Source organism: Paramisgurnus dabryanus, chromosome 18, assembly GCF_030506205.2.
Source record: "Paramisgurnus dabryanus chromosome 18, PD_genome_1.1, whole genome shotgun sequence".
NCBI lineage: Eukaryota > Metazoa > Chordata > Actinopteri > Cypriniformes > Cobitidae > Paramisgurnus > Paramisgurnus dabryanus.
The window spans coordinates 22,645,947-22,670,515 of NC_133354.1; the positions used below are offsets into that span (position 1 = coordinate 22,645,947).

At 35.5% G+C, this 24,569-nt stretch overlaps 3 protein-coding genes across 7 annotated transcripts; 2 read left to right on the forward strand and 1 right to left on the reverse strand.

The window, feature by feature from the left end:
* The first annotated feature begins 1,003 nt into the window (after positions 1-1,003).
* LOC135776533 (uncharacterized) lies at positions 1,004-5,031 on the forward strand. Of its 4 annotated transcripts, XM_065287306.2 has the most exons (7): positions 1,006-1,171; positions 1,626-1,687; positions 1,801-1,895; positions 2,851-2,961; positions 3,219-3,445; positions 3,593-3,656; positions 4,377-5,031. In XM_065287306.2, exons 2-7 carry the CDS (start codon positions 1,657-1,659, stop codon positions 4,413-4,415), a joined length of 567 nt encoding a protein of 188 aa, XP_065143378.1. In that variant the 5' UTR covers positions 1,006-1,171; positions 1,626-1,656; the 3' UTR covers positions 4,416-5,031. The 4 variants fall into 4 exon arrangements, with proteins under 4 accessions (XP_065143379.1, XP_065143378.1, XP_065143381.1 ...); XM_065287307.1 differs by lacking the exon at positions 4,377-5,031 and having other exon boundaries at positions 1,004-1,171; positions 3,531-3,656; XM_065287309.2 differs by lacking the exon at positions 1,626-1,687 and having other exon boundaries at positions 1,007-1,171; positions 1,801-1,899.
* Positions 5,032-5,549: 518 nt separating this feature from the next.
* On the reverse strand, positions 5,550-19,090 carry lipia (lipase, member Ia). The gene is made up of 11 exons (XM_065287830.2): positions 18,986-19,090; positions 18,336-18,399; positions 14,121-14,491; positions 9,626-9,734; positions 9,434-9,535; positions 7,611-7,700; positions 7,247-7,414; positions 7,036-7,125; positions 6,576-6,684; positions 6,304-6,477; positions 5,550-6,008 (listed from the first exon to the last, which is right to left on the reverse strand). The coding sequence occupies exons 1-11, from the start codon at positions 18,986-18,988 to the stop codon at positions 5,924-5,926; spliced, it is 1,365 nt and encodes a 454-aa protein (XP_065143902.1). The 5' UTR covers positions 18,989-19,090; the 3' UTR covers positions 5,550-5,923.
* A 661-nt stretch (positions 19,091-19,751) lies between these two features.
* On the forward strand, positions 19,752-24,332 carry rbm11 (RNA binding motif protein 11). Of its 2 annotated transcripts, none has more exons than XM_065287312.1 (5): positions 19,752-19,987; positions 21,583-21,730; positions 21,833-21,896; positions 23,688-23,781; positions 23,964-24,332. In XM_065287312.1, exons 1-5 carry the CDS (start codon positions 19,904-19,906, stop codon positions 24,186-24,188), a joined length of 615 nt encoding a protein of 204 aa, XP_065143384.1. In that variant the 5' UTR covers positions 19,752-19,903; the 3' UTR covers positions 24,189-24,332. The 2 variants fall into 2 exon arrangements, with proteins under 2 accessions (XP_065143384.1, XP_065143383.1); XM_065287311.1 differs by having other exon boundaries at positions 19,754-19,987; positions 21,583-21,739.
* Positions 24,333-24,569: the final 237 nt, after the last annotated feature.

Sequence of the window (24,569 nt, forward strand, 5' to 3'; positions counted from 1 at the left end):
TGCTAGCTTCATGATAATCATGCTACCATCATGCTAATCATGCTAATCATGCTAGCTTCATGCTAGCTTCATGCTAATCATGCTAGCATCATGCTAGCTTCATGCTAATCATGCTAACATCATGCTAGCTTCATGCTAATCATGCTAGCTTCATGCTAGCTTAATGCTAATCATGCTAACATCATGATAGCTTCATGCTAATCATGGTAGCATCATGCTAGCCTCATGCTAATCATGTTAGCATCATGCTAGCTTCATGCTAATCATGTTAGCATCATGCTAGCTTAATGCTAACCATGCTAGCATCATGTTAACTTCATGCTAAATCTTACTAGCTTCATGTTAGTTTAATGCTAAATCGTGCTAACATCATGTTAAATCATGCTAGCTTCATGCTAGCTTCATGCTAAATCATGCTAGCTTCATGCTAAATCATGCTAAATCATATTAACGTCATGTTAGCTTCATGTTAAATCATGTTAGCTTCATGTTAAATCATGTTAGCTTCATGATAAATCATGCTAGCTTCATGATAAATCATGTTAACTTCATGGTAAATCATGTTAACTCATGCTAGCTTCATATTTCATCATGATAACTTTTTTAAATCATGCTAGCTTCACACTAAAACATGTAAACAGCCAGGTAAACTACTAGACTAAGTTTCTTTTACATTTCTGTCAATCAACTTTTTTGCATTTTCATGCACTGGTAATTCCTTGGGAATTGCATTTCTAGTTAAATATATAATATAATATAATATAATATAATATAATATAATATAATATAATATAATATAATATAATATAATATAATATAATATAATATAATATAATATAATATAATATAATATAGACCAAATATAATAATTTGTACCCTCTATGTACACATACATTTTTCTGAAAATTTGTGGGACATATGCAAGAGACAAATGTTTGGGACATGTGCATGACTCTTGTCTGATTGGTGTTTTGGGGGCTCCATAAAAGGAGTGGGCATTCAGATAAGCTCTTGAGAAGCAAAGATACAGCCCAGTGTCAATACAGAAGAGCTCAAGAAGACCATCAATGTGAAAGACAGGACATGATAAACCACCATTAAGTATTTTGGAGGAAATTCTGTGGAAGAAGTTTAAAGAGCTGTTTTGTTTTTATTGCACAGACAATCACAGGTGAGTTTACAGGATGAAACGTCTAACCTTAGTGTTTATGTTAGCCTTTAGATCTAAAACTACTGTTTTAAATACAGTTGCATCTTTACGTTCAACTGCATTATAAGCAAATTCTCTTTATCGCTCAAGATTGTTTGTATCTCTTGAGTTGGATCAGGCCGTAGTGTGAGATATGCTGTCCCCGACTAAACTTAGTCCTGACAATAGTCTCTGTCATGATGGTGTACAGTTTCAACACAGTGAGTGAGAGCAGTTGGTGGACATAGGAGCTATATATAGATACATGTAGTGACTAAAGTGCTGACAACAAGGTGACTGTGTGTAAGCTGTCTTAAAAATAGTTGGAATCAAGCACCAGTCGCTTCTTATTTCAATAAGCAAAGGACTTTATGACAAACGAGGCATGACATTTCTAAATATCTTTGTTAAACATCCAACTTTTTTTATTTTTTAGAGATCCATGAGTACGTACTTTTCTTGTTGCCATGGGCAACTACAACTCTTCACTGATTTCTGGTAAAAGGCTCTATCATCCTTTTATCTGTGTCTGATCTTAGGTTCATTTACTGACCATTCCAATAGCAAAGAATTGCATTTGGATAATTCTTCCACTTTCTGTATCTCATTAGAAGTTGAAGAATTCAAATCCATCATTTCAACTTTGGAGAGCCAGCGTACTCTTATTGAGCAACACAGACTGGAGAGCACAGAGTCAATAAATCATGTCAGTAAGTGAAATCCTCAATAATAAAAGATTTCAGTTCATCAGGGTTATTCATTTAAAATTTCAGTCTTGAACAAAACATACATATTCTATAGCCTATTAAAGGCATATCCATCAAGGTTTTTATTGTTTAGATTGATACAAAAAATATATATTTGTGATCCTGTCTACACTGTAAAAAATAATACGCTGGATTTACTTAAAAATATAGTGCATTATTTTTTCATCCACTTAAGTAAGTTTTGCTTGAAATTTAAACAATTGCATAAATTGCTTGCAAAAAATGAATGCAAAAATGATGCACTATATTTTTAAGTAAATTCAACCTTTATTGGTTTCAGTGTTTATTGGTTTTAGTCAAGTCTCATATTGTTATGATAAGATGAGAAGCATCAAAGTTTGATTTCACTCACTGATTGTACATCAATTTGAATCCTTGACATGACCTTGCTCGCCCAATATGAAGGATATCAAGTTTATATTTTAAATATATTTAAATAATTTAAATTGTTAGAGCAGATACTAAGATTCCTTCAATTGTAGTAAGTACTTGAATACCATGCTTGAATAAAATGCAACATGTAACTGTCTATAACAATAATAAGCATAGTTTCACATTTGTGCTTGGAGGGCACCTACCGGCAAACAAGGGTACTGCATACTCTGAGATTAGCGACAAAGTGCGGCTTCATTGTTTTTTAAATGCTTTACATGAATTAAAACGATTTTAGCTTTAAGTTACTCAGCCTGTTAATTAAAATATAAATAATAGACGAATTAAATATTCATTTTAATATTTATATTTTATTAATAGCTCAGACAAAATCATAATTGGCTCTGGTCTGGGGTGGCAGTACCCCCCAAACTCTGCCTATGTGTATAACAACATGTCATTCTGAGAACCTAACACTCAACTCTAGAAATAAACAATCCTCAATTTAGTCTTTCCCTGCAGGCCACTGCTGAGGAACAAACAGGACAGGAAATGAATGAAGTGAAGCAGGAACCAGACCTGCTGGCTCTCAAGTTTCTCTTTATTAACACAGACACACCTGATGACATCACAGTAAGTCAATAGCATTCTGAGACAACTCTAAATACACCACTCGGTCTGGCTCTTAAGTGATTACAAACACGCAGAGTTCATATATTTTGGCTGGTATGGTCGTATAAAAATAATTTATGGATATGCAATATCTGAACCTCCTAATCCAGTTTTTTTCTGAATTGTTGGAGCTAAATTCTGTAGGACAGTGGCCCTCCATAAACAGTCACGATCATATCTGAATAAGTCTAATATGATTGTTGTCTTAAATGTTTCAGGAACCAGTCCAGAATGGCACCCCTGCTCCAAAGCCAGTGGATGTATCCTCTTTATCTCCTGGCAGTGATATGGCTTCATCCCTTCCCGCTCTGCTCTCTGCTGCTCTCTCTGGATCATTACCAGCAAAATCCAGAGACGCCCCGCAGGGCCCTGTAACAGTGGAGCAGATGAAAGTGCAGCTTCAAAAAATACAGGATGAACTGGACCTGCTTAAAGCTCAGCATAAGTAAGTGCAATATAAATGCATATATGAACTAAATAAAAAATTTCTTGATTTTTTTGTTGATAATTGCTTATTACATTTATATTAGAATTTACTATGCATTATTTTTGGGAATGCGTTTCTCATCTTAATGTACGGATGCTGATTCAGAAAAGAGATCAGACTGTTGATGAATGAACTGGATGAGGAGAAGAAGATGCGTTTGTCACTGCAAGTAAGTGAGATGTAAATTGTCCTTATAGGAGAAACTGTCATTGAACTGTTTTAAAGTGTGTACTGTCAGAAAAAAAGTGTCTATATAGCCGTCACTTGGGCGGTGCCCCTTCAAAAACTACACATTTGCACCTAAATGACACATATTAGGACCTTTTTTAAAGGCTACTGCCCCAGTAACAGCTTGGATCCATTTTTGGCCATGTTTTTGTGACAGTGTGGCCTGCTCTATACAAAGTATTTGGACACTTACTCCACACTTAATGTATATGAACAGTATAATTTGCATTCGATTGGTTTTTCAAGGAGCCTTTAAGATGTACAGTAATATATTTCGTAAAATACTAAGTGTTGCATTTAAAGCCTATCCAATTAAATCTGACCATTGTAAGTGGATGTGTAAAGCGATTTATTTATAAAACCATTGAATTCATCTAGTTACAGTTCCAACTTTTACATTCAGAAAGTTTTGAACTTTTGCCGGAAAGGTTTTGCCAAGTTAAAAAAAACTTTTCTGGTATTTCGTTATCCAATTATAATTAATACAGTTTTAAGGGTAATATAATGTCCAGATGCTTTTTGGGGCCACTGACTGTAAAAATATAAAAAAGCTTCAAGGACTGTTTTAAAGAAAAAATATTTACTACCTAAAGTTTAGTGATACTCTAAAAGTGTATGTCTTTACTAAATCGTTACTCTTTTTTTTTTTTTTTTACCTCAGATTGATGTAGAACGCATTAAGAAACACCTGTCCAAGTGACCCAACAACTTCACTTCAAAGCAAAGTGTACAAACTTTGCGGAGTTTTTAAGTTTGTGATTTGGGGGCACCTATCGACAAACAAGGGTACTGCAATACTTAGCCAGAGTGCGGGTTCATGGTTTTTAAATATGGTTTAAATGAATTAAAATTATTTAAGCCTTAAGTTACTCAGTCTACATATTTTATTTGTATAATCTTTATATTTTAATATGAATTCGTATATGCTTTTATTAATAGCTCAGACAAAATCAAACTCCCGCTACGTACTGTGTGAGTCTGAAAGAAGGACAAATGGAAATGTGGAACTGGAATATATTAAGATTTTGTAAAACACGTTATGTTAATGCTTTGCATTGCATTTTATGCTTTTTGCTGTTTTTGACCATGACACACAGACATTAATAACCTAAAGCTGATGATTTTTTTTTCTCCTAGGGGGTTTTTCACCCCGGGGAGGCAGCCTTTTTGGGCTTTACCTAGCTTCCTCTTCAATACGTTGCTTTAGTAATACGTGCAATTATAATATTGAGTCATAGCCGCAGCAAATTTAACTGCTCATGCTATCATGTATTCTGTTGTGCTATCTGTCGTTTTCTGTGCTTTTCACTGCTTCTATTTATGTAAAGCTGCTTTGAAACAATTGACTTTTGTGAAAAGCGCTATATAAATAAAATTGAATTGAATTGAATTGATCACATTCATGCATTTTCTTTATGCTTGAACTACTTGATTTTAAACTCTACGTTTCATTTATTCTGTGTTTTATGTCTACTATGTTATAATGGCAATTTAACAAAAAAGCTCTTTTTAATTTTATGTGGAGTATAAGGAAAAATGTATAACATATGAAGCAATATCATTAAATATTACACAATCTTTGTTTGACATTAATCTGTTTTACTCTGTGTTTTATTCCTTTTAAATTCCCACATCATATGAGTTTTAAGTCTGTGTAAAATCATTTTAGAGAATTGTTTCTAAACACATTATAACTAATAGAAATGAAACAAAAAATGTTACACAGAATCTCGAGAATCTATTCAAGGTTGTAGCGGTATTTGGAAGTCGAGAGAGCCGGAAGCTTTTGTGGGCGTGGTTTCAGCGCCACAGCAGACACTTTCACAGCAGATTAATTTCTTTTATTTACTTGGTGTTTCTTTTAATCGTTCAAATTTGTTTGGGCGGTGTCACAAACTGAGAACACATTTATTATCAGACTTCACACTTACTTTTATAGCCTACAAACAAAAGTGAATCCATAAATATCATTAATATAAAGTTCATATCACACAGTAAACAGAAAAATTTATATTTACAAAAATATTTATTTACATAACATAAAAAGCTTCTCAACTGTATTTTCATTAACAAAATAAAACACGAAACATGAATACGAAAGTATAACTCTAAAAAACTAACACTTTTAAGTTAAACTATAAAAGTATCAAAAAACATTTGTGTCATGCGGATACATGGTCTTCAAATATCTACACTGTTGTATGTGGATCAGAAGTTTGAGTCTTCACAAGGAATCGGTCTGAAGGTCACATCTTTATTCTCTTCCAGAAGAAGATCATAGCGACACAGAGGCCTGTGCAAAAGCAAAGCAACCATTTTAATATCTGTTAGCTTGAAATCATAAGCCAACTTTCTCATGCCAGGAGGGGAGAGCGGGGTATAAAAGATGCATTGACCAATTTTATGCAAAGCTTTGATATTTTGCAAAACATGTGTAAACAATTCCCAAGATAAAAATTAGTAGTAACTATACCCGTTCCTAAAAATCAAATAAAATGAAAATCTAAGATCCTCAGCAATAACTTAGCAATAAATTAGCTTTAACATGCATCACACTGTAGGCTGTCCTAAATAAAGGAAAGACAGACCTGAGCTTGCTCTGTAAAGGAGTGAGACGTATGCGAAGTATCCGGAGTTTGTTTTTTGGACAGAGTGCTTTCGCTGTACGATACTTCACAGTGATCTGTTTAACAGACTGGATCTCTCGATCAAACTGAGCATGAAGACTGGTCTCCACAAATGTTTCAAACGTAAAGGCCTTACTGGAATAGAGATGAGAAACATTTGCATCATTTCACAATTATCGTCATCTATAAATAATGTCAGATATGAGAGTGGAATAGAGATCTCACAGACTTACTGCTTGAGTTCAACTTCTGATTCTTCATTTCCATCTTGTAATTTAATTGTTAAATAACCCCAATGTGTTTTCTGGTTCCATATCACGATATCAACCTTGTAACCGAACTCTGGTGGAGTAAAAGATTGAATATAATGAGATACAGTTTCATAAAACACACACGAGCTCTCAAAATCCAGATTACATCTTGTAAAAAAGTAAAGCTTTTATATACAATTATTATTAATACCTTTTATGAACATTTGTACTTTAAATTGTTTTTTTTATAATTAGTTTATCGTTGGTTCCTTTACACAGGAATTAATCACAAAAAGGTTTTAAAAAAAGTAACAATTTTAATGTTTTTCAAACAAAAAAGGAGCAAAAATGTAAGAAAACAGATAAATAAAATAGTTATACTGTACATTAATTACCCATTTATTCTTGAAGTAATGCTAAATGTAATCAAAGAGATACTCACTGCAGAATGGAGAGGCGGCATTTGTTTGGAAATATGTCCGTGTTTGGTTATACTTCACCAGCAACTCTTTCCAGTTGATAGAATCATAACCTGGACAATAAATAAAAAAACATTAAAGTTTTCAGAGATGGAAATGAATCAAATTATGCACATGCAAATTGATTGCATGAATACATGACATAATAAATAACGTAGCTCGTTTGAAGCTCACCAAAAACAGGGCATTCGTCAAAGCCAAACTTCCTACAATCCATGCACTTCCCATCCAGGAAGTCTGTGTAGGAGTCACAGGGGTAGGCAATGATGGGACAGGAGCCATTCACAGAACTCATATAAAGAAACACAGACCTCTGGTGGTCACACTTGAAATATCCTGATCCTATAAAAACAATTGGATAGGAAAAAGTACATTATTCTATGAATTGATGCAGTTTTATTTTTACAATATTACCTACAAAGGCCATACAAAACTACACGTTTCTTAATCTAAAGGGACATTTCATGGACAGTGTGTGGGTCATACTGTTAAATACGACCAAAAGCAATTTTGCAACTTTGACATGATATAAGCGGACCTGAAAAGATGGTTTTGGGGCATCCTGGCTGATCCGCTCCACCATTTGCATAGTAATCAATGTGACCCAGCAGATTCCTGTAACCTAATGCTGCAAGATGGTAAAGAAAAAAAAATAATAATTAGAATGATTGATTCTTAAAATAAATGCATGCACATTTTCTTTTAAAGCAACACTAAAGAGTTTTTGCTCTTTGCTCCCCCTACAGGTTAGAAGCGTAATTGTCCATTACCCACTGTCGTAAATACTGCAGCATAGCTGGCTCTGATTGGATTGTAGGTCTGCCGTAAAGCAAGTTTTTGTAGTTTTTTACTCGAACTACAGGACCGCGACCCGATGGTTGGAAACTTCTTTAGTGCGGTTTTGGCTGATAGAGGGCTGCAAAGCGAATGTGAAAGTGCCGTTCATCCTGTTTCGAGTGGATGAAGGACTGAAACTTTTTTGGAAACGTTATTTTAAGGTTAAAAAAAACTCTTTGGTGTTGCTTTAAGTCATTCTCAGAATATGAGGACAAACATTTCCTTGCAAAATATATATATAATTTTATTAAATGACATAAACCTGTTTGATTATTGTTTAACCCGGCAATGGTTTTGAATGGTAGACTTTGTAAATAGGTTTGTTTTCCTGGCCATAGACTTACAAAACCTGTAAACCTGCCTTGAAGTAAAATGCCTAAAATATTTTTTCTGTGATTAACTGTGTGTCTGGATCATGCAGATTTTAAGATACAGTTGAATATTTTGATTATGTTATATTTTGTATAATGTTGTAGTTTTACAACTTTTGGTCTTAAGGTATCACAATTCACTTGTGGACCTTGCACATTACATGAATTAACTGTACTTCTTACCTGTTAAAATTTACCTTTTTAAAGATTTTTTTGGTAGCAACACAATATAATATTGATATAAGATTATTAAATACATTTTTAGGAAATTAATTATTTATTTGAGAATTTGAAAGTATTTATGTAGCAATTTTTGAAAATTATCTGTATCTTATTATTTATAAAAAATACTTAGCTGGTCTTGTTTTCTTGTCTGGGCTTTGTTTGCCCAAATATCTGTTTGCTGCATAAGGGGCAGGTGATAATGTTCTGGAATGTGGGGTGGGGGGAATAGGTAGCATTATAAATAGAGGACAGTGAGCTTGCTAGACAACATTGTGTGAATTCTGTGGAATGGGTGAATCCTTTTAAATGTATAAGTATGATTGGAATTGATTTGCATCAAGATTAATAAGCATGACAATAATCAGTGTGTTTTTAATTTCAGAATGCTACCAGACAGGACGGTCATTTATATCATCTAAATTTGGGAAAAGTGACTTTATGATAGGACTTTGATATGACTTATGAGGAGGTATTTGACAATGCCTCTGAACTGAAAAAAAAACACATTTAAAAATATGTCTCTATGTCTGCCTATATGATGATTATGTGGACATCACGCCAACAAAACCAAGCCATTCAATAACAAATACCTTGCCCCATGACAGGTATTACTGTCTGAAATTTTTTTTTTCAGTTTCAATACTGATATCTTTAATGATTTCATCTCCCTTCATATAACACTGGAGTAGCTCTGACAGTTTGCGTCATGATCATTGCTCTTACAGATAACCAATGAGTACAGTACAGTATATTTGGGTCTAACAGGGGTTAAAGGTACACAAAGCACCTTTAATTAAAGCATGAACATCTTGTAGATCAGAAAGTCAACATCTTTTGATAATGACACTATTGTCATATTCAGTCCTCTGCTGTTTTTGCATGGATGATGCACAAAGAACCAAAAAAAGATCATGTGACAGACACAAACCATCCATATCTGTGTGTAGAGCCTCCACAAACTTGGCATCAGATGGGTCGAGACGATCACTGATTGGCTTATGATTAAATTGTGGTCCAGCTGGATCCAATGCTGAGAAAATACACATGTTTTTAGTTTACAGTGTCATAACCACTTACTGAACTGATTACAGAGTGGTTTAGAAAAGCAGACATATCCCACCTGTTATCCTGCCAATTTCACCGTTAAAATCGGCCCCAGTAAAACCAGAAATATGGGCTCCCAGACTAACACCAATCATGTGTATGGAACTGAGGACGGTCCCGCTTCCCTGTAATGAGACACACAAAAGTCTTATATTTATTGTTCACTCTTTTTATTAACACAAATAGAAGATACTGGAAATATAAAAAACCAAAATGTTCAGAACTTAATGTCTTCTTCAGGCATCAGTCAGTATTTAGTGTGACTATTTAGTGTGGCAATAAACACATCTGGAGCTTTTTTAAAGCAACACTATGTAGTTTTTTTACCTTTAAATAATGTCTCTAAAATTATTTCAGTGATAGAACAACTTTTAACTGGATAAATTGTACTGTTGCTGCAACCTGAGAAACCTCCTAGCTGCTACAAGCACACTCTGAAAGTGGCGGTGGAGGGTAGAGCACACAGCCCCGCCCCTCCCCCTGCCTGCAGAAGAGTGTCTGAAACCAGGCACTGTTGCACTTTTCAACCACATGGGGGAGCTGTAAGTCATTTTTACATGGAAACTACATAGTGTTGCTTTAAGGAGACTGAAGTCATTTATTGCGGCCATTCCCAAACTGTGGTCCGCGGACCACTAGTGGTCCGTGAGGGTACTGCAGGTGGTCCGTGAAAAGGCAAAATAAGAATATATTTTAATATACAAACTCGTTCATATTTTGGGCGAACGTGTACTGCTGCCTAATAAACGTTACTGTGAACGTCATTCATTCTGGTGCCTGTGAACGGCACGCTCTCTCAGTTTTACGTCGTTCAACAGGGTGCCAGATTTGTATATTCTTCCAGGCGAAAACCCGACTAAAACACCCTGTAAACAGGCCTTAATGTGAAGCGAAAAAAACACCCAATCTGGCAACACCGCCACCAGTCAGTGTTCACGCTGCATGCGTCATCACAACAACACAGACGCTGCTGAAATTCCTGCCGCGCAACTCAAATAGTTTAACATTAAATAACATCATATTTGTCCTAAATCGTTAACGATTAACACAGGCTGCTAACGCATATTCCGGATCTTGAAATATACTTTGAATAAGCTCATGCTATTTAACGTGCACGTGTGGTGTGCAATACCTGCGAGTTGTCATACACGCAATGCCTCCCAGCGCTTCTCGCCCGGGGTGCGACCCCCACCCAGCTAGCCTTTCAAGGTATGTGTAAGCAAATACAAAAATTAAAAGACAGTCAATGCTAATGTAAACTCTGGTTGGATAAGGATTTAAAGTTGGACATGAAGATGAAATCTGACGCATTTAGCTTCAGTGTTAAAACTGATCAAATAATTGCTGTCGGTGGTTCTATATGGGCTATAATGGCAATCATTAAAAAAAAATAATATGGGAAAAATAACTATAAATTAGTTCATTTTTGGAACTGTGACCTAGTTTAACATTTTCAAATATGAACTATGAACTGAACTTGTTCATTTTAAAATTTGTGAACTAAGAACTAAACTAGTTCATGTAGAAAATGAACTTTCCCAACACTAAGAATATGTATATAAATAATTATGATATAAGGTTAAGAAACCTGTTGTACTGATGTGATGACCAGTTATAGTTTTAGTTTAGTGCTAGTAAGACTATTTAGATGTGCAGATTAATTCAGGACTTTGTGTAGACATATTTTATAATAAGTATTATGAGGTGGTCCGCGAAAATTCTTGAATATAAATAGTGGTCCACACACACAAAAAGTTTGAAAACCCCTGATTTATTGTATACTTGTATACTTAACACTTCAGCTTATACTTTTATACAGCTTTTGGTATTACATATAAATGTCCTTTATTGTCTAGTTGTATTCTAAAGAGACTGAGAAATAATTATACATCTTCACTATACCATTGCAAAAACAACAAATCTAATGGTGGCATAAAAATGTTGCAGTGTACTGTATATTTTACAGCAAGTTATGAATCAGAAAAATCATTTACAGCAAGATCATTAAAGATGGGTGGAAACGAATAATGCAAGAAAACAACGCAATTCTCCTCCCTTTGCTTCTGGTCATGGTCTTAGATATTAATAGGTTGTCACCCCTCCACATATATGACTACTATCTCAACATAATAAATAGGCTCTGCAATAAAACACTTTGAGATTGAACCTTGTGGTTTTTTCCTATGCAAGTCTTCACATGGTTGAGTTAATGATAAACAAGTGATTATAAAATGTCTGCACACTTTAACTGTTAACAGACAAACTGCCTTTGGTTATTGCAAATTTCCACCCTAAAGGGGTCATACTGTATATTTTTCCCATGACGTCTACCTAAGATTAATACGTTTTTGCTTTTAACCAAAAAACTAAACTTCACAGAAGTTTTCCACTTTCTTACTGATCCATAGATTGAAACACCCCTTTGCAATGAGCTTTGTGTATAGCCAAAGATATTGGATGTAACAAGATTGACCACTGCTATTCCTATAAATAGGGGACAATGGCTGCGTCCAAATATCCACACTTGCGGTTTTGGCCACATGAGAGCGTGTGCATGCGGTAGGAAATGTAGGAAGTGCGCAAGACTGTCCCATGTCTTGAAACTGGCAATTCCCTTAACCCACACTACCGCATCAGAAGTTATTCAAGGCTAAACGTATCCCATCATGCATCATGTGTTGGATGTAAATTGTGAGACTTTTGCCCAAACCTCGCGATATGTCACGGAAACATTTAATTGCAAATAAATAAATAGATATTACATATTTTGGTTGTAAAATGGAAAGTGTGGCACATTGGTGCAAACATTGTTATGTATTCTGTAAAACATCTGCAACTGCTTTTACCACATAATTAGAGAAACAACAATTATTGTCGTTTATTCAGGGACAATGAACTTTAATAAAGCTTCATTCACAAAATGTAAGATGCTAAGTTTTTTTTACAGATGCAAAGAATTCTGCTGCTGAAAATGTTCATTTCCCTAAATGTTTCTTTTTTTAAAGAAAATGTACAAATATATATTTTAAGTAGCCTAAATAAAAACTATAACGTTTTTGTGCAAATTGCTGCCACTACCTGGATTGACATTTTTACACTTGCTAAGTATGTTAAGTTTTTTGAGGAAAACATTCCAGGATTTTCTCCATATAGTGGACTTTATTGGACCTCAACAGTTTACAGTTTCAACGCAGCTTCAAAGGACTTTAAACGATCCCAACCAAGGCATCTTTTCAAGCGAAAATCCATTGTCATTTTGCCACAAAAAATACTTTAACCACAACTTCTTTTCTTGCACTAGCCATGTGATGTGCCAGTGCGACCTTACGTATTACGTAAGCACGTCAAAAGGTCACGCACGACGTAAACGAAACTACCACTCCAGTGTTAACAAAAACTTAATTGTTTAAAATGGTCTGCAAGTGTGCGTTTCACATATGTAACGCATGACCTTTTGATGAGATTACGCACAAAAGGTATGCTTTGAAGGTGGGGTGCAAGATCTCTGAAAGCCAATGTTGACTTTCGAAATCACCTAAACAAACACACCCCTACCCCAATAGAATCTGGACCTTCTTTTGATAGACCCGCCCCACACATACGCAACCCAGTCAACGATGTCATTAGTAAACATGCTCCTTACTGCTGATTGGCTATAAGTGTGTTTTGGTACTCAGCCCGACTCGTGCATCCCACCTTTAAGGCCGAAGTATTGGTGACCTTTTAACACATACGCGAGGGTCCGCATACAGTGAGCGCGTCAATTTTGGTCATCAGCAGAGTGCGCGCGTGCTCTTACAGGAGAATGTAGTATGTAGCCCAGGAGTTGCATTGCATTTTGTCACAATGCATATGCTTTGAACGTCTGGTACACGTATGAGTCAAATAAACTATACTTTGCAAGGCTGTGTGTTTTCGACCGTGTGCGTACATTCATGTACACTTGCTTTCGTCCCTACATTGTCTCAGATGACGACATGTTTGTCTTGTGGTGGCTACCATATATTCGTTTTGAAATTGAGGGGTGAGCTGTTGGTTGCAATTTGCAATCTCACCACTAGGTGCCACTGAAATTTACACACATCACTTTAAAAAATAAAGTTTTATGAACCTATTTTCACACTTTAAATGTTCTCATTTTAGCTTAAAGAAGGAGTCCACCCTAAAAATGGGGCCTATTGACTGTTAATAGTAGTAAAAAATTAGTATGGTCAAGTCAATGTGGGCCATTTTTGGGTGAACTACTCTTTTAAAGTGAGAAAATATGTGGTGTTTCCAATAAAATTAATTTTTAAGTTTATCTCACTTTTAACAGTGTAGTGCCAACAACTGTAGCTATAATATAGGGACCGATATATGTATACGTTTGTTACTAGTTACCTTTGAGATACTAATATGAACTCTTTAGTTGAAACCGTCGCAGTGATAGCTAGGGGCAATTTTTTACTGTTACTATAATTATCCCAATCCAGAAGATACAATTTCCCACCAAAACAAAATCATAGCATTACCTTCATTTTATGGATGAGGTCTGTAAGCTGCTTGGCCACCACACGTGTGTTTCTCACCACTCTCAGATAGTTGACGTTGGTTGCACCGCGGTTCCAATCCACCACGATTGCGTTCACATCACTGCGCATCAGAATAAACTCCACAAACTTGTACAGCCAGACCGGGGGCGAGCCGGTGGGCCGGTACCCGTGGATGAGGAAGGTGGTGGGGCGGATGGGGTCAAAGTGAGGATTGTTGAAAGGGTTTTCGTGAGAGAGCAGCTGACCGCAGGTGACATTGGCCCGTGTATAAAGCAGCAATCGGACATCCACAGCCGTTCCGGCAATGGAGTGTTTAAGATCAAGGTCTGTCATCTGCAAACATTCCTCGGCTGCAAGAAAAAAGGTAGGGGGGTCTTAAGCTATTTCATGCGTTCTGACTTATTACCACTGTAATGGTAATAATAAAAGAGTTGGATTGCTCATGCTAAACATAGGCAAAGTGTCAAAAAGCAGTTGGACGTATTTCCTTACCGTATGCCCTTTACCAGGGTTCTTACAAGTTTGGGAAATTTTCGTACATGAAAGATTCATACGTTTCAGTGCAGGAAGTACAGAGGAAGTCCTTATATGGGCACTTCACTCAGAATAGCACACACACCAACCAAGAGCTTAAACGAAATCAGCGTCACCAGAGAAGTGTGTTGTTGTTTGTGAGGGAAATTTAAGCTTGTTCAGTTTCCCAAAGTACCCAGCCTTATGAAAACAATGGATACAGTTTGTTTATCCAAGGTAGCAGCAGAGGTTTTGTTTATTTATGCGTTTGTTTATGCGTGTGCGTTTGTTTAATGCTGGATTTCATTAAAATGGGACGGTGACATGAACATTGGGAATCATAAGTTATCCAATGATAATGGAATAATGTTTTGTTTGTTGCTTGTTCGGTACTCGCTCCGGCCACGTTACGCCTCCAGGTACAGCTAAACTGTCTTTTATAAATCTGATCAAATTAAAGACTCTTCAGAAGGATGCAATACTACAAGGTTAACATGAGATTAGCAGAAACACTGTGTGTTATGTGACCTTTAAAAATGTTTTAAGGCTGGTTTCTAGCTAGTCCTTGAGTAAAATGGATGGTTTTATAAAATATATAGGTTCTTACATAATAATATATAATAATAATATAAAAAGGTGCTGTCCACCTCACAGATCTTTCATATAATGATGCACCATAGGACTAAGGTCAGAGGATAATGGTTGTCACACCCATTTCTTTCTTATTTTATGCCCGTATGAATTAAAATTGTAACTTCCCAATATTCCAGTCCGAATCATTACTCTCCCACCTCTCCCTAATGTTACAGTTTTGTTTGAATATAGTGGCTATTCACCAACAATCCAGATTGACAATAATCTATAATATTAAGTGTAATATGGCATGTCAATGAATAAAACTGTGTGAAAATAGTCTTCTTGTATTATGCGCTCACAGCAAATGTTATTAAAATCTGTGTAAAAGTTTTGAGGAGGGGTAGAAATACAACTTTATGCACTGAAGGATCCCATATCAAAGGGGTTCTTGGGATTCCAGAGACACCAGCAGGTTTAAATACATGTTTGCTCCTTAATGGTGTTTTTTTATTGCTGCCTTTTCCTAAATAATATTTAAAAAAAGCCTTTATATAGTCAAATCTTTCTGTACATCACTCATAAATCTTATAGTAGTTCAACAATTTCTCTTTAGGCCACCAAATATAAATTGTTATAGGAAATGCATTGCTTTTTTAAGATAATGCACACTTTTTATGTCTTTAGAAAGATCTTTTTTCACAGCAATATTGCATGAGAACTACAACTTGCTTAATAATTTAGAACAGCATATTTTGCATATTTTTCAAAGTATTACAGTTTTGGTGAATATCTCACATCACTATTTACATTTGTACAACAGTTGGTTTAACCTTCACAAAATTTAGTCATTCGTGCACATCATAGTTGCAGTTTCTCATTCCTCCGAACAAATTGCAAATGCTTTTGGACATGCATCAATAGCTTTTATACAATTCTCTGCTGTTTTATAAAACTATCATTTGCTTGTATGTCATGTCAGTCAAAATTAACTATACTTGTGAATGCTGACTAGTCACTCCATATAAAGGAAATTGAACAATTTCTGAAATTATGTGGCCAGACAGAGAGGAATGTCTGGATGTTGTTGCTGTTCAGTTTCAATGTACTGCAATATTGTTTACAGTTGTGCACAGCTCTACCCAAAGGGAGTTTATGTTTGTTTTAAATAAGAGTGTATTTTTTCTTTTGCACAATGCTGTGAACAAATTAAAATTGCAAAGAGCATATACAGTAAAAATGTGAAACATACAATGTGTAACTTTACTGTATTTTTCAAATAGCTGTGCAAATATAGTGCTGTCTTGAGCATTTTTTTATGTATTGTCACAAAGATCTGACTTTTTTTGGATTGGAAAACATTTATAGAGTAAACAGTCATAATGAAAACATGACGATCTTGTTCATAAACAATGGTGTCAGGACTTTTCATCTTGATGACACTGACACTCTCATTGACATAAATACTTTTGAGGAATTAGGTTATCAACTACTAGGTTTTGCAGTTTGTACTAACTGTTTTGAGAACTGCATTTACTGTTGCAAATGTAAATAGTGATGTGAGAAATGCACCAAAGCGACTGAGAAAAACTGGAAGGTATCTTTTGACATTTATTTAATTTAAATATAATAACATCCACACTGTCATATAACTGTTGAGGGTAAAATAAAATGTGAAACTTACTGACTGTATTTGAAATAAACAAAAATGGCATGTGCATAATAAATTGGAATGTGGTGTATGAGGAACCGAAAAGGGGATATATTTTTATATTAAAAAAACTGTTTTCACTAAAAATAACCTTTTGTTAAATAGAAAGGTTTTTCAGATGTCAAAGGTTCTTTATGAAACCATGAATTATTGTACACCCCTCCCATTCCGGACATCCCTTTTGGCCACTACTGTACTTCTGTTATGGTTTAAAAGTTTGACTCATTGTTATGGTTAACCACTGTGTGGGATAAATAGCAGACACAAAATCATTTCTCAGCCTTATGATATGGAGAATGTCACATGGTCCATGTGGTACTCACTTATGACATAACAAAAATACTTAAAGGGTTAGTCCATTTTCTTAAAAAAAATCCAGATAATTTACTCACCACCATGTCATTCAAAATGTTGATGTCTTTCTTTGTTCAGTCGAGAAGAAATTATGTTTTTTGAGGAAAACATTCTAGGATTTTTCTCATTTTAATGGACCCCAACACGTAACAGTTTTAATGCAGTTTAAAATTTCAGTTTCAAAGGACTCTAAACGATCACAAACGAGGCATAAGGGTCTTATCTAGCGAAACGATTGACATTTTTGACAAGAAAAATAAAAAATATGCACTTTTAAGCCACAACTTCTCGTCTATCTCCGGTCCTGTGATGCGCCGGTGCGACCTCACGTAATTGCGTAATGCTGTGGAAAAGTCACGTGATACATGTATGAAACGCACATTTGCGGACCATTTTAAACAATAAACTGACACAAAGACATTAATTAATATAATTCCACATACAACAACGTCGAAATGGTCCTCTTTCTCCACACTTGCAAACACAGGGACGTAGTTTCACATTTGTCATCCGTGACCTTTTGACGTGATGACGTATTACGTGAGGTCACGCTGGCATGTCGCACGACCGGAGATAGATGAGAAATTGTGGTTTAAAAGTGCATATTTTTACATTTATATATATTTAACAATCGTTTCGCTAGATAAGACCCGTATGCCTCGTTTGGGATCGTTTAGAGTCCTTTGAAACTCTGTTGAAACTGCAATTTTAAACTGCATTAAAACTTAAGTGTTGGGGTCCATTAAAGTCCATTAAATGAGAAAAATCCTGGAATGTTTTCCTCAAAAAACATACTTTTTTTCTCGACTTAAAGAAAGACATCAACATTTTGGATGACATGGTGGTGAGTAAATTATCTGGATTTTTTTTAAGAAAGTGGACTAATCCTTTAACGTTTCTTTAAAAGATTACATTTATAGATTTGACAGAACCTTTTAATCCTTACAGTGACTTACAGTGCATTCATATCTGAGCTACAGAAAAAAAAGGAAAAGAAAGGAAACATGAGATTAGATTTTGATATGCGTAAGGTTCAACATTACCTGTGTAAGTGTCAAACGCCACCAGCATCAGATGTAAGAGCCCCAAAAACATCATCTTACTGACCTATAACAAGAAACAAAGAGTAAATAGACAGAAAGTCTTCCTTCCAAAGCATTTCTCTTTCCTTTATATATTTGCTTCCATTATTGTTTTTCCTTAGCCATCTGAAAACAACATGACATTTTTACAGTAAGTCATAACGAAACCCCAGGTCTTCAGATGACCCCAGCTCACACATTACCTTCAGTTTCTATATAACTCAGTACTGTGCAGTGTGGGTGTCATTGTCTGGTTATTTACATTTTGGGGACTACAGCATATTCAAACCTCCCAGCAGTAAAAGAGGACAAACTGGTTTTCCCTTTTGCCACAGGGAGTGTATAAGAATGTGCTTTCCGAAACAAGCCGAACAATAACATGAAGCTTATTTGTCTGAAATCTCCAAAACTGATCGTACAGTATTCACATAATCTGATAAAACAATCATGTAAACAGCCAGACAAACATACTCATATCTTCCCAATGGCCATACATGCAACATTCAAACAAATAAAACCCATTTTATAGGTAATATATATGCATCAAACCGTAAACATTTCGTTCGCAAAGCTCAAAAGGCTACTTTATAGGAAAATAGGATACATCTTACCATGGTGGATCTGGCAGTGTTGTTTCAGCTGCTGAAACTTCATTTAAAGACACCAGGAAATAACATAAGACTACTGGAAGGGCAACTCCTCCCTGACTTTATCAGGACAAGCTCCGCCTATCAATCCTCCATACTTTCACCTACAGGTGGCACATTCCTGAAACCGGATACAGACTTCAATACCTGTTGTGATGAAAATTAAGACAAGCAAGCAGATGAGTAATTCACAATAGGACACACACAAACACACTCTTAAACCGGTGTGTTAAAAACAACACAATCACTGTTAGTTTAGGGACAACACAATAAATGCTTTGTCTCAGAATACACACAACTCTGTGTTATTATTGAAACAACACAGTTCCAACTTTTGTTTTATTTTAACACAAAATGTGTTTAAATGACACATAGGCTAATGTGTTAAAAATAGCATAACACAAAAAAATGTGTAAAAAATGAACACATCCTTTAGAGTTCACACTGACTAGCCAATTGCATTAAAGTATTTGAAAATTAATCATATATATTTGATATTTCGTCAATTGTAATTTCTACAACTGTTACTAAAGTGTCCTGCTACAAATACGTTTTTGTGTACTATGTTTGTTAAAATTTACATTTGGGCTACATTTACACATTTGACAGACAACTTTACCCAAAGTGACTTACAGTGCATTTAAGTTATACATTTATCAGAGTTTGTATTAAATTGTTGCTAACCGGTTGTGTTGACCTACGCCGAGTGATCATTTAAGAAGAGCGCCCCTCTGGCGCCATCTGTTGGATTAGTGCGTCACTGCACTGTCGCAAGGCTAATCACGACATATACATGCTAAACCATCTTTTCAAACGAGGCATTGAAAAGCAAACATCATCCAATAAAAATAAATGAAAAACCTGTAAATCTGCGATGTAAAAATGAGCGAGGTGGAGAGGAGCATCTTTGTGGGAAACATACACAGCTGTGTGACGGAGGAAATCCTGTATGAGTTATTTCTGCAGGTGAGCTCAATCTCATCTCATCTCAGTCATCAAACTGTTCAAAGTCCTGCTGTCATCACTGATAACTAAATCTTAGAGTTTTTTCCACTAAAAATTATATATTTTGTTTTGAAGATTTGATGACATGTATGTATGAAACAAATAAAATAAAATCAACCATTAAATCAAAATGAAAGATTTTTGGCTTTCAGTATGAACATGTTAGCATTTAAGATATTTATAAGCTAGTATACTTCAAAACATTTAACAAATTCACCTTAACATTAAAAACTGACAGTCTCTCCGCCGGATTTATGATTTTATGACGTCATTCCTCACTTCGACCCCACGCTGTTGTCAAAAGTCACGCTGTGAAAAATTAAAAAATCAATGTAAAATCAAACTTTGATCCTCATAATGTAATAAATATCCTAGATATTACATTTTCCCTGTATTTAGAGTCTCTGTATTTTATCTTTTTTTTCCTTCACTCCCTTAGCCTACATTTGAAACCAAAGACGTTTGGGTTCAAATGAAAATTAACCCATGCTTTACTTACCCCCAACTATCCTACATAAACGACCAGCAACCACAGTCAGAGTTACATTATATAAAATCCATATAGATTCATACAAAACGAATCCATACAGTTATTGAAATGTCTTATGAGGTGAAGCTATGGGTTTTTGTTATGTTTGGTCAGAGGTCAGCCTTCCACCTGACCTCAGCTTTCACATGAACACTCGTATGGCCGCGTAGTTTATAACGTTTTACCCATCGCTTTACCTTAGAAGACATTTAATAAATATATGGATTAGTTTTTGTTGGTTAGATGTTTTTATTTTTATTTTAAAAATGGGGCACCATCCAATGCCATTATAAAGCTGAAAAGAGCCATGATATTATTTAATATAACAAAAAAAATGATCAAATAAATAATAAATTAAAGAAGAAAGTCATATCATATACATCTATGAAGGCTTTAGGGTAAGTAAAATGAAGATTAATTTTCATTTTTGTGTGAACTATTCCTAAAACAGTATTAAGAATTAGAAATAATGTGTCCCAGACTACAGTATGTTGAAATGAGTATTGAATGCATATACTTAAATTTAAAAAGAAAGTATATATTTTTAGGGCAGAGGGTAAATAGGTGAATTGCGTTCAATCTGAATTGAAAGATAGAGATACCCTGGCTAGTTTTTGAAATAATATGACAATTATGATAATAGCTAAAGTATAAAAAAAAAACATCGACCCTAAAGGGACAAAAGCTGTCACCGGGGCATTACCCTTAAAAAAACACCTTTTTACCTGAAGAGTGCATAGTAGTACCTCAAAGATATATATTGGTACCAAATGTGATATCTGTACCTAAATGGTCCAAAGGACCTTTTTGCCTTTCCTGGTGACAACTTTTGTACTTTTCCTGACAATAGTACTCCCTAGTGCACATTACAAGTTTTGTGGAATTCAATTCAATTCACAAAAATGGTCTTTTGAATATGAATTTTCATTAAAGCTTAAGTAACTTCAGTTGGAAAAAATATTCCTTGCATTTGTTTTCAGTTTTTGTGTTTCATTATAAAATGTTGAATATGTGATTTCCCCATCAGGCTGGGCCAGTAGAAAAGGTGCACATATTCAGAAATGGACACCAGAAGCCCTATGCATTGGTTTACTATAAGCATGCTGAAGCGGTTCCATATGCTGTTGAACTTCTGAATGGCATCTGGATTTATGGGCAGCCAATCAAGTTACAGTGTAAATTTGGTGGGTAACTTATAATGATCAGCTTTAATTTGAAGGCAAACTTGTTATCTTAAGGTACTTAACCACTGAATGTTTCTACTGTACTAATTATAGGTGGCAGTTATCAAGAACATGACATGAGATATGCAGACATGAACAGTGGAGTGATAGCAAACAGGTGTGTCAGATTACAATAAATATTACACTGTCATGTAATATTACACAAGTCACATGACGCTTTTCTAAGTTTTTGCTGTTGCAGTTGCAAATGCTATCCCCACTTTTTAAAGATAGCAACCTTTGATTAAAGGCACAATATGTGATTTGCTAAACAACAGCAACGGCTGCAGCTTAATGATGCTGTCTAGAAAAAGTGTGGAATGATGGAAGTTGTATTTTTCATCTTGACTGTTGATAAGAACTGATCTGATTGGACGCACATTTATGTTTATGGATGACGTATTGAAAGTTTTGAAACCGTTACATTTATAATGGTAAGTGCTGTGCTAGACGTTAAAGGTCACATTCATTCTGATCAAATTTTTTAAACCCTGCCAGGCGATATATTTTCTTTAACAGAATTCGCTTTTCAAAGCCTACAGTGAACTGACGGTTTGGACTACAGCCCTCTACTTCCTGCTTTAATGACGTCGGTAGAACAGTTTTTTTGACTAAACTCCGCCCACAGGGATGCGTCAGTCGCCAGCTAAGCTAACGGCAAGCTAAGCTGCTATCGAATCACAACACACTAAACTAGGGTGACCATACGTGCCATTCTTTCCGGACGCGTCCTGGCCAGGATTTCGATGCGTCTTCCGGAAGTCGTATTTGTTATACGCCATTCAGTTAAAACATAAGACATACAATCGTAGCTTCATTCTTTCCTTAAAACGTAATGGTTGCTTTTCTGTAATAATAATAATAATAATAATCCTCTAAGACGTATGCGGTCGACAAATACGACTTCCGGAAGACGAACCTGAAATCCTGGACAGGACACGTTCGGGAAGAATGGCACGTATGGTCACCCTAACTAAACAAACTACACAATCAGAACTCGATACATATTTCTATAGGAGGGTCTCCATTGAACAAGGAAGGCATCAGTCATTTTTAGGTCAGTGAAAACAGCGCTATAGACCGTTTCATGGGACACACGTGTGCTGATGCGATACACGTCTGGATCCGAACTTTACTTCCGGTTTCGTTTTTTTTAATGGTCTGACTAGTTGCTAAACTGAACTCTTGAACAAATGCTTCGTCGAAAATAACAAATGTTTTGGTTTCCTATGTAACTTATGTGTTGTTCTTTTGCTTGTTATATAAATAAACTACGTAACTTTGTTGTTATTAAAGCAACACTATGTAGTTTCCATGTAAAAATTACTTACAGCTCCCCATGTGGTTGAAAAGCGCAACAGTGCCTGGTATCAGACACTCTTCTGCAGGCAGGGGGAGGGGCGGGGCTGTGTTTCCTACCCTCCACCGCCACTTTCAGAGTGTGCTTGTAGCAGCTAGGAGGCTGCTTAGGTTGCAGCAACAGTACAAATTGTCCAGTTAAAAGTTGTTCTATCACTGAAATAATTTTAGAGACATTATTTAAAGTTAAAAAAACTACATAGTGTCGCTTTAATAGCGGAGGTTACCGGAACTTACGTGCAGACCACGACAGCCGCTTGTTTATGTTGTTGTTTTTACACGTGAAATATGAACACACATTAAATTGTGCACTGTAAACACAATCAAAGTATATATATATATATAAAACTACTATATAAGTTAGATTTCAGCATGATGTCAGATTTTAGTATATTGTCAAACTCAAATACCTCTGTAATTCCCTTGTGCATTAAAGAACTATGTCCTACCCTAATATTTGTTTTGAAAGTTAATTATATTTCATCAAATGTTGTGTTATGTATTGATTCAATATATTATTTCTTATTTTCTCTGTATGATTTCTATAAAGCCAGTGCGCTGTCTTCAGGGACAATATGGCTTTGAAAGTAAATACCAGCCCATGTGTGGAAAACCATAATACAACACACAGCTGGAGTGATACGGTAACCCATTTAAAAACTCATAACACAGACTTTTCCGAACTTAAAGTCTTAAAGTAAGGATAACAGAGTACTTTTTTTTGTGGGGTATTATTATTTGTTCTTTAGATCCCTTGCCTTTTCAAACAATATCTTCAAAGGTATTGCAAGATAAGTAACCAGTCTTTTTATTTTCTTTGTCTTAGCCACTCTACAGACCCAATGATATGTGCCTTTCAGTTGTGCCACCAGCTGTGTGGTACAGTCCTCCTTTCCAGCAGTGGATTGAGTCGGGCTTCTCACCTTGGACATCGTACCAGAATGATCACTGTCTGTTCTTAAGGTCAACCAGTACCACAGCGGGTTGCGCAAATGCGAGTTTAGTGGGTAACAAACATGGCAAACACAGAAAAATGCGAACTTCACTGTAAACAATAACATCAAGTTGTGAATGGCTCAGATTTACATTAGATTTAAATCTATGAAACGCCACACTGATATTCAATACTTTTCTGAGAAAAGCACTGCACAAATGCAAAAATACTGTACTATACTGTAATCTCTAATAAATTACTCCAAATGCAGGCCACTGTCTCTTTAATTATTTAAAGGGATAGTTCACCCAAAAATGAAAATGTATTATTTACTCACCCTTATGTCAAATTAACCCCTAATATCTTTTTTGTTCTTCAAAACCCAAACCGTTTTTTAAGTGTTGTTTGGTAACCAGAAATCCCTTCAAGCAGTGGGCGGGTAAAATATTTCTGTTTTTGGGTTAGACTTTGCATCTGTTGTAGCTGTGACATCAAGCG

Excerpts from the sequence above, each read along its gene's own strand:
- lipia (XM_065287830.2), bottom strand. Across the intron at positions 14,492-18,335 it reads GGCGTTTGACACTTACACAG|CCGAGGAATGTTTGCAGATG; the intron begins GTAATGTTGAAC and ends TTTTTCTTGCAG. Across the intron at positions 6,478-6,575 it reads TCAGAAGTTGAACTCAAGCA|TAAGGCCTTTACGTTTGAAA; the intron begins GTAAGTCTGTGA and ends TCTCTATTCCAG.
- rbm11 (XM_065287311.1), top strand. The coding sequence starts at position 19,904 with ATGAGCGAGGTGGAGAGGAGCATCTTTGTGGGAAACATACACAGCTGT. Across the intron at positions 19,988-21,582 it reads TGTATGAGTTATTTCTGCAG|GCTGGGCCAGTAGAAAAGGT; the intron begins GTGAGCTCAATC and ends TTTCCCCATCAG. Across the intron at positions 21,740-21,832 it reads CAAGTTACAGTGTAAATTTG|GTGGCAGTTATCAAGAACAT; the intron begins GTGGGTAACTTA and ends TACTAATTATAG.
- LOC135776533 (XM_065287306.2), top strand. The coding sequence starts at position 1,657 with ATGGGCAACTACAACTCTTCACTGATTTCTG. Across the intron at positions 1,688-1,800 it reads CAACTCTTCACTGATTTCTG|AAGTTGAAGAATTCAAATCC; the intron begins GTAAAAGGCTCT and ends GTATCTCATTAG. Across the intron at positions 2,962-3,218 it reads ACACACCTGATGACATCACA|GAACCAGTCCAGAATGGCAC; the intron begins GTAAGTCAATAG and ends TAAATGTTTCAG.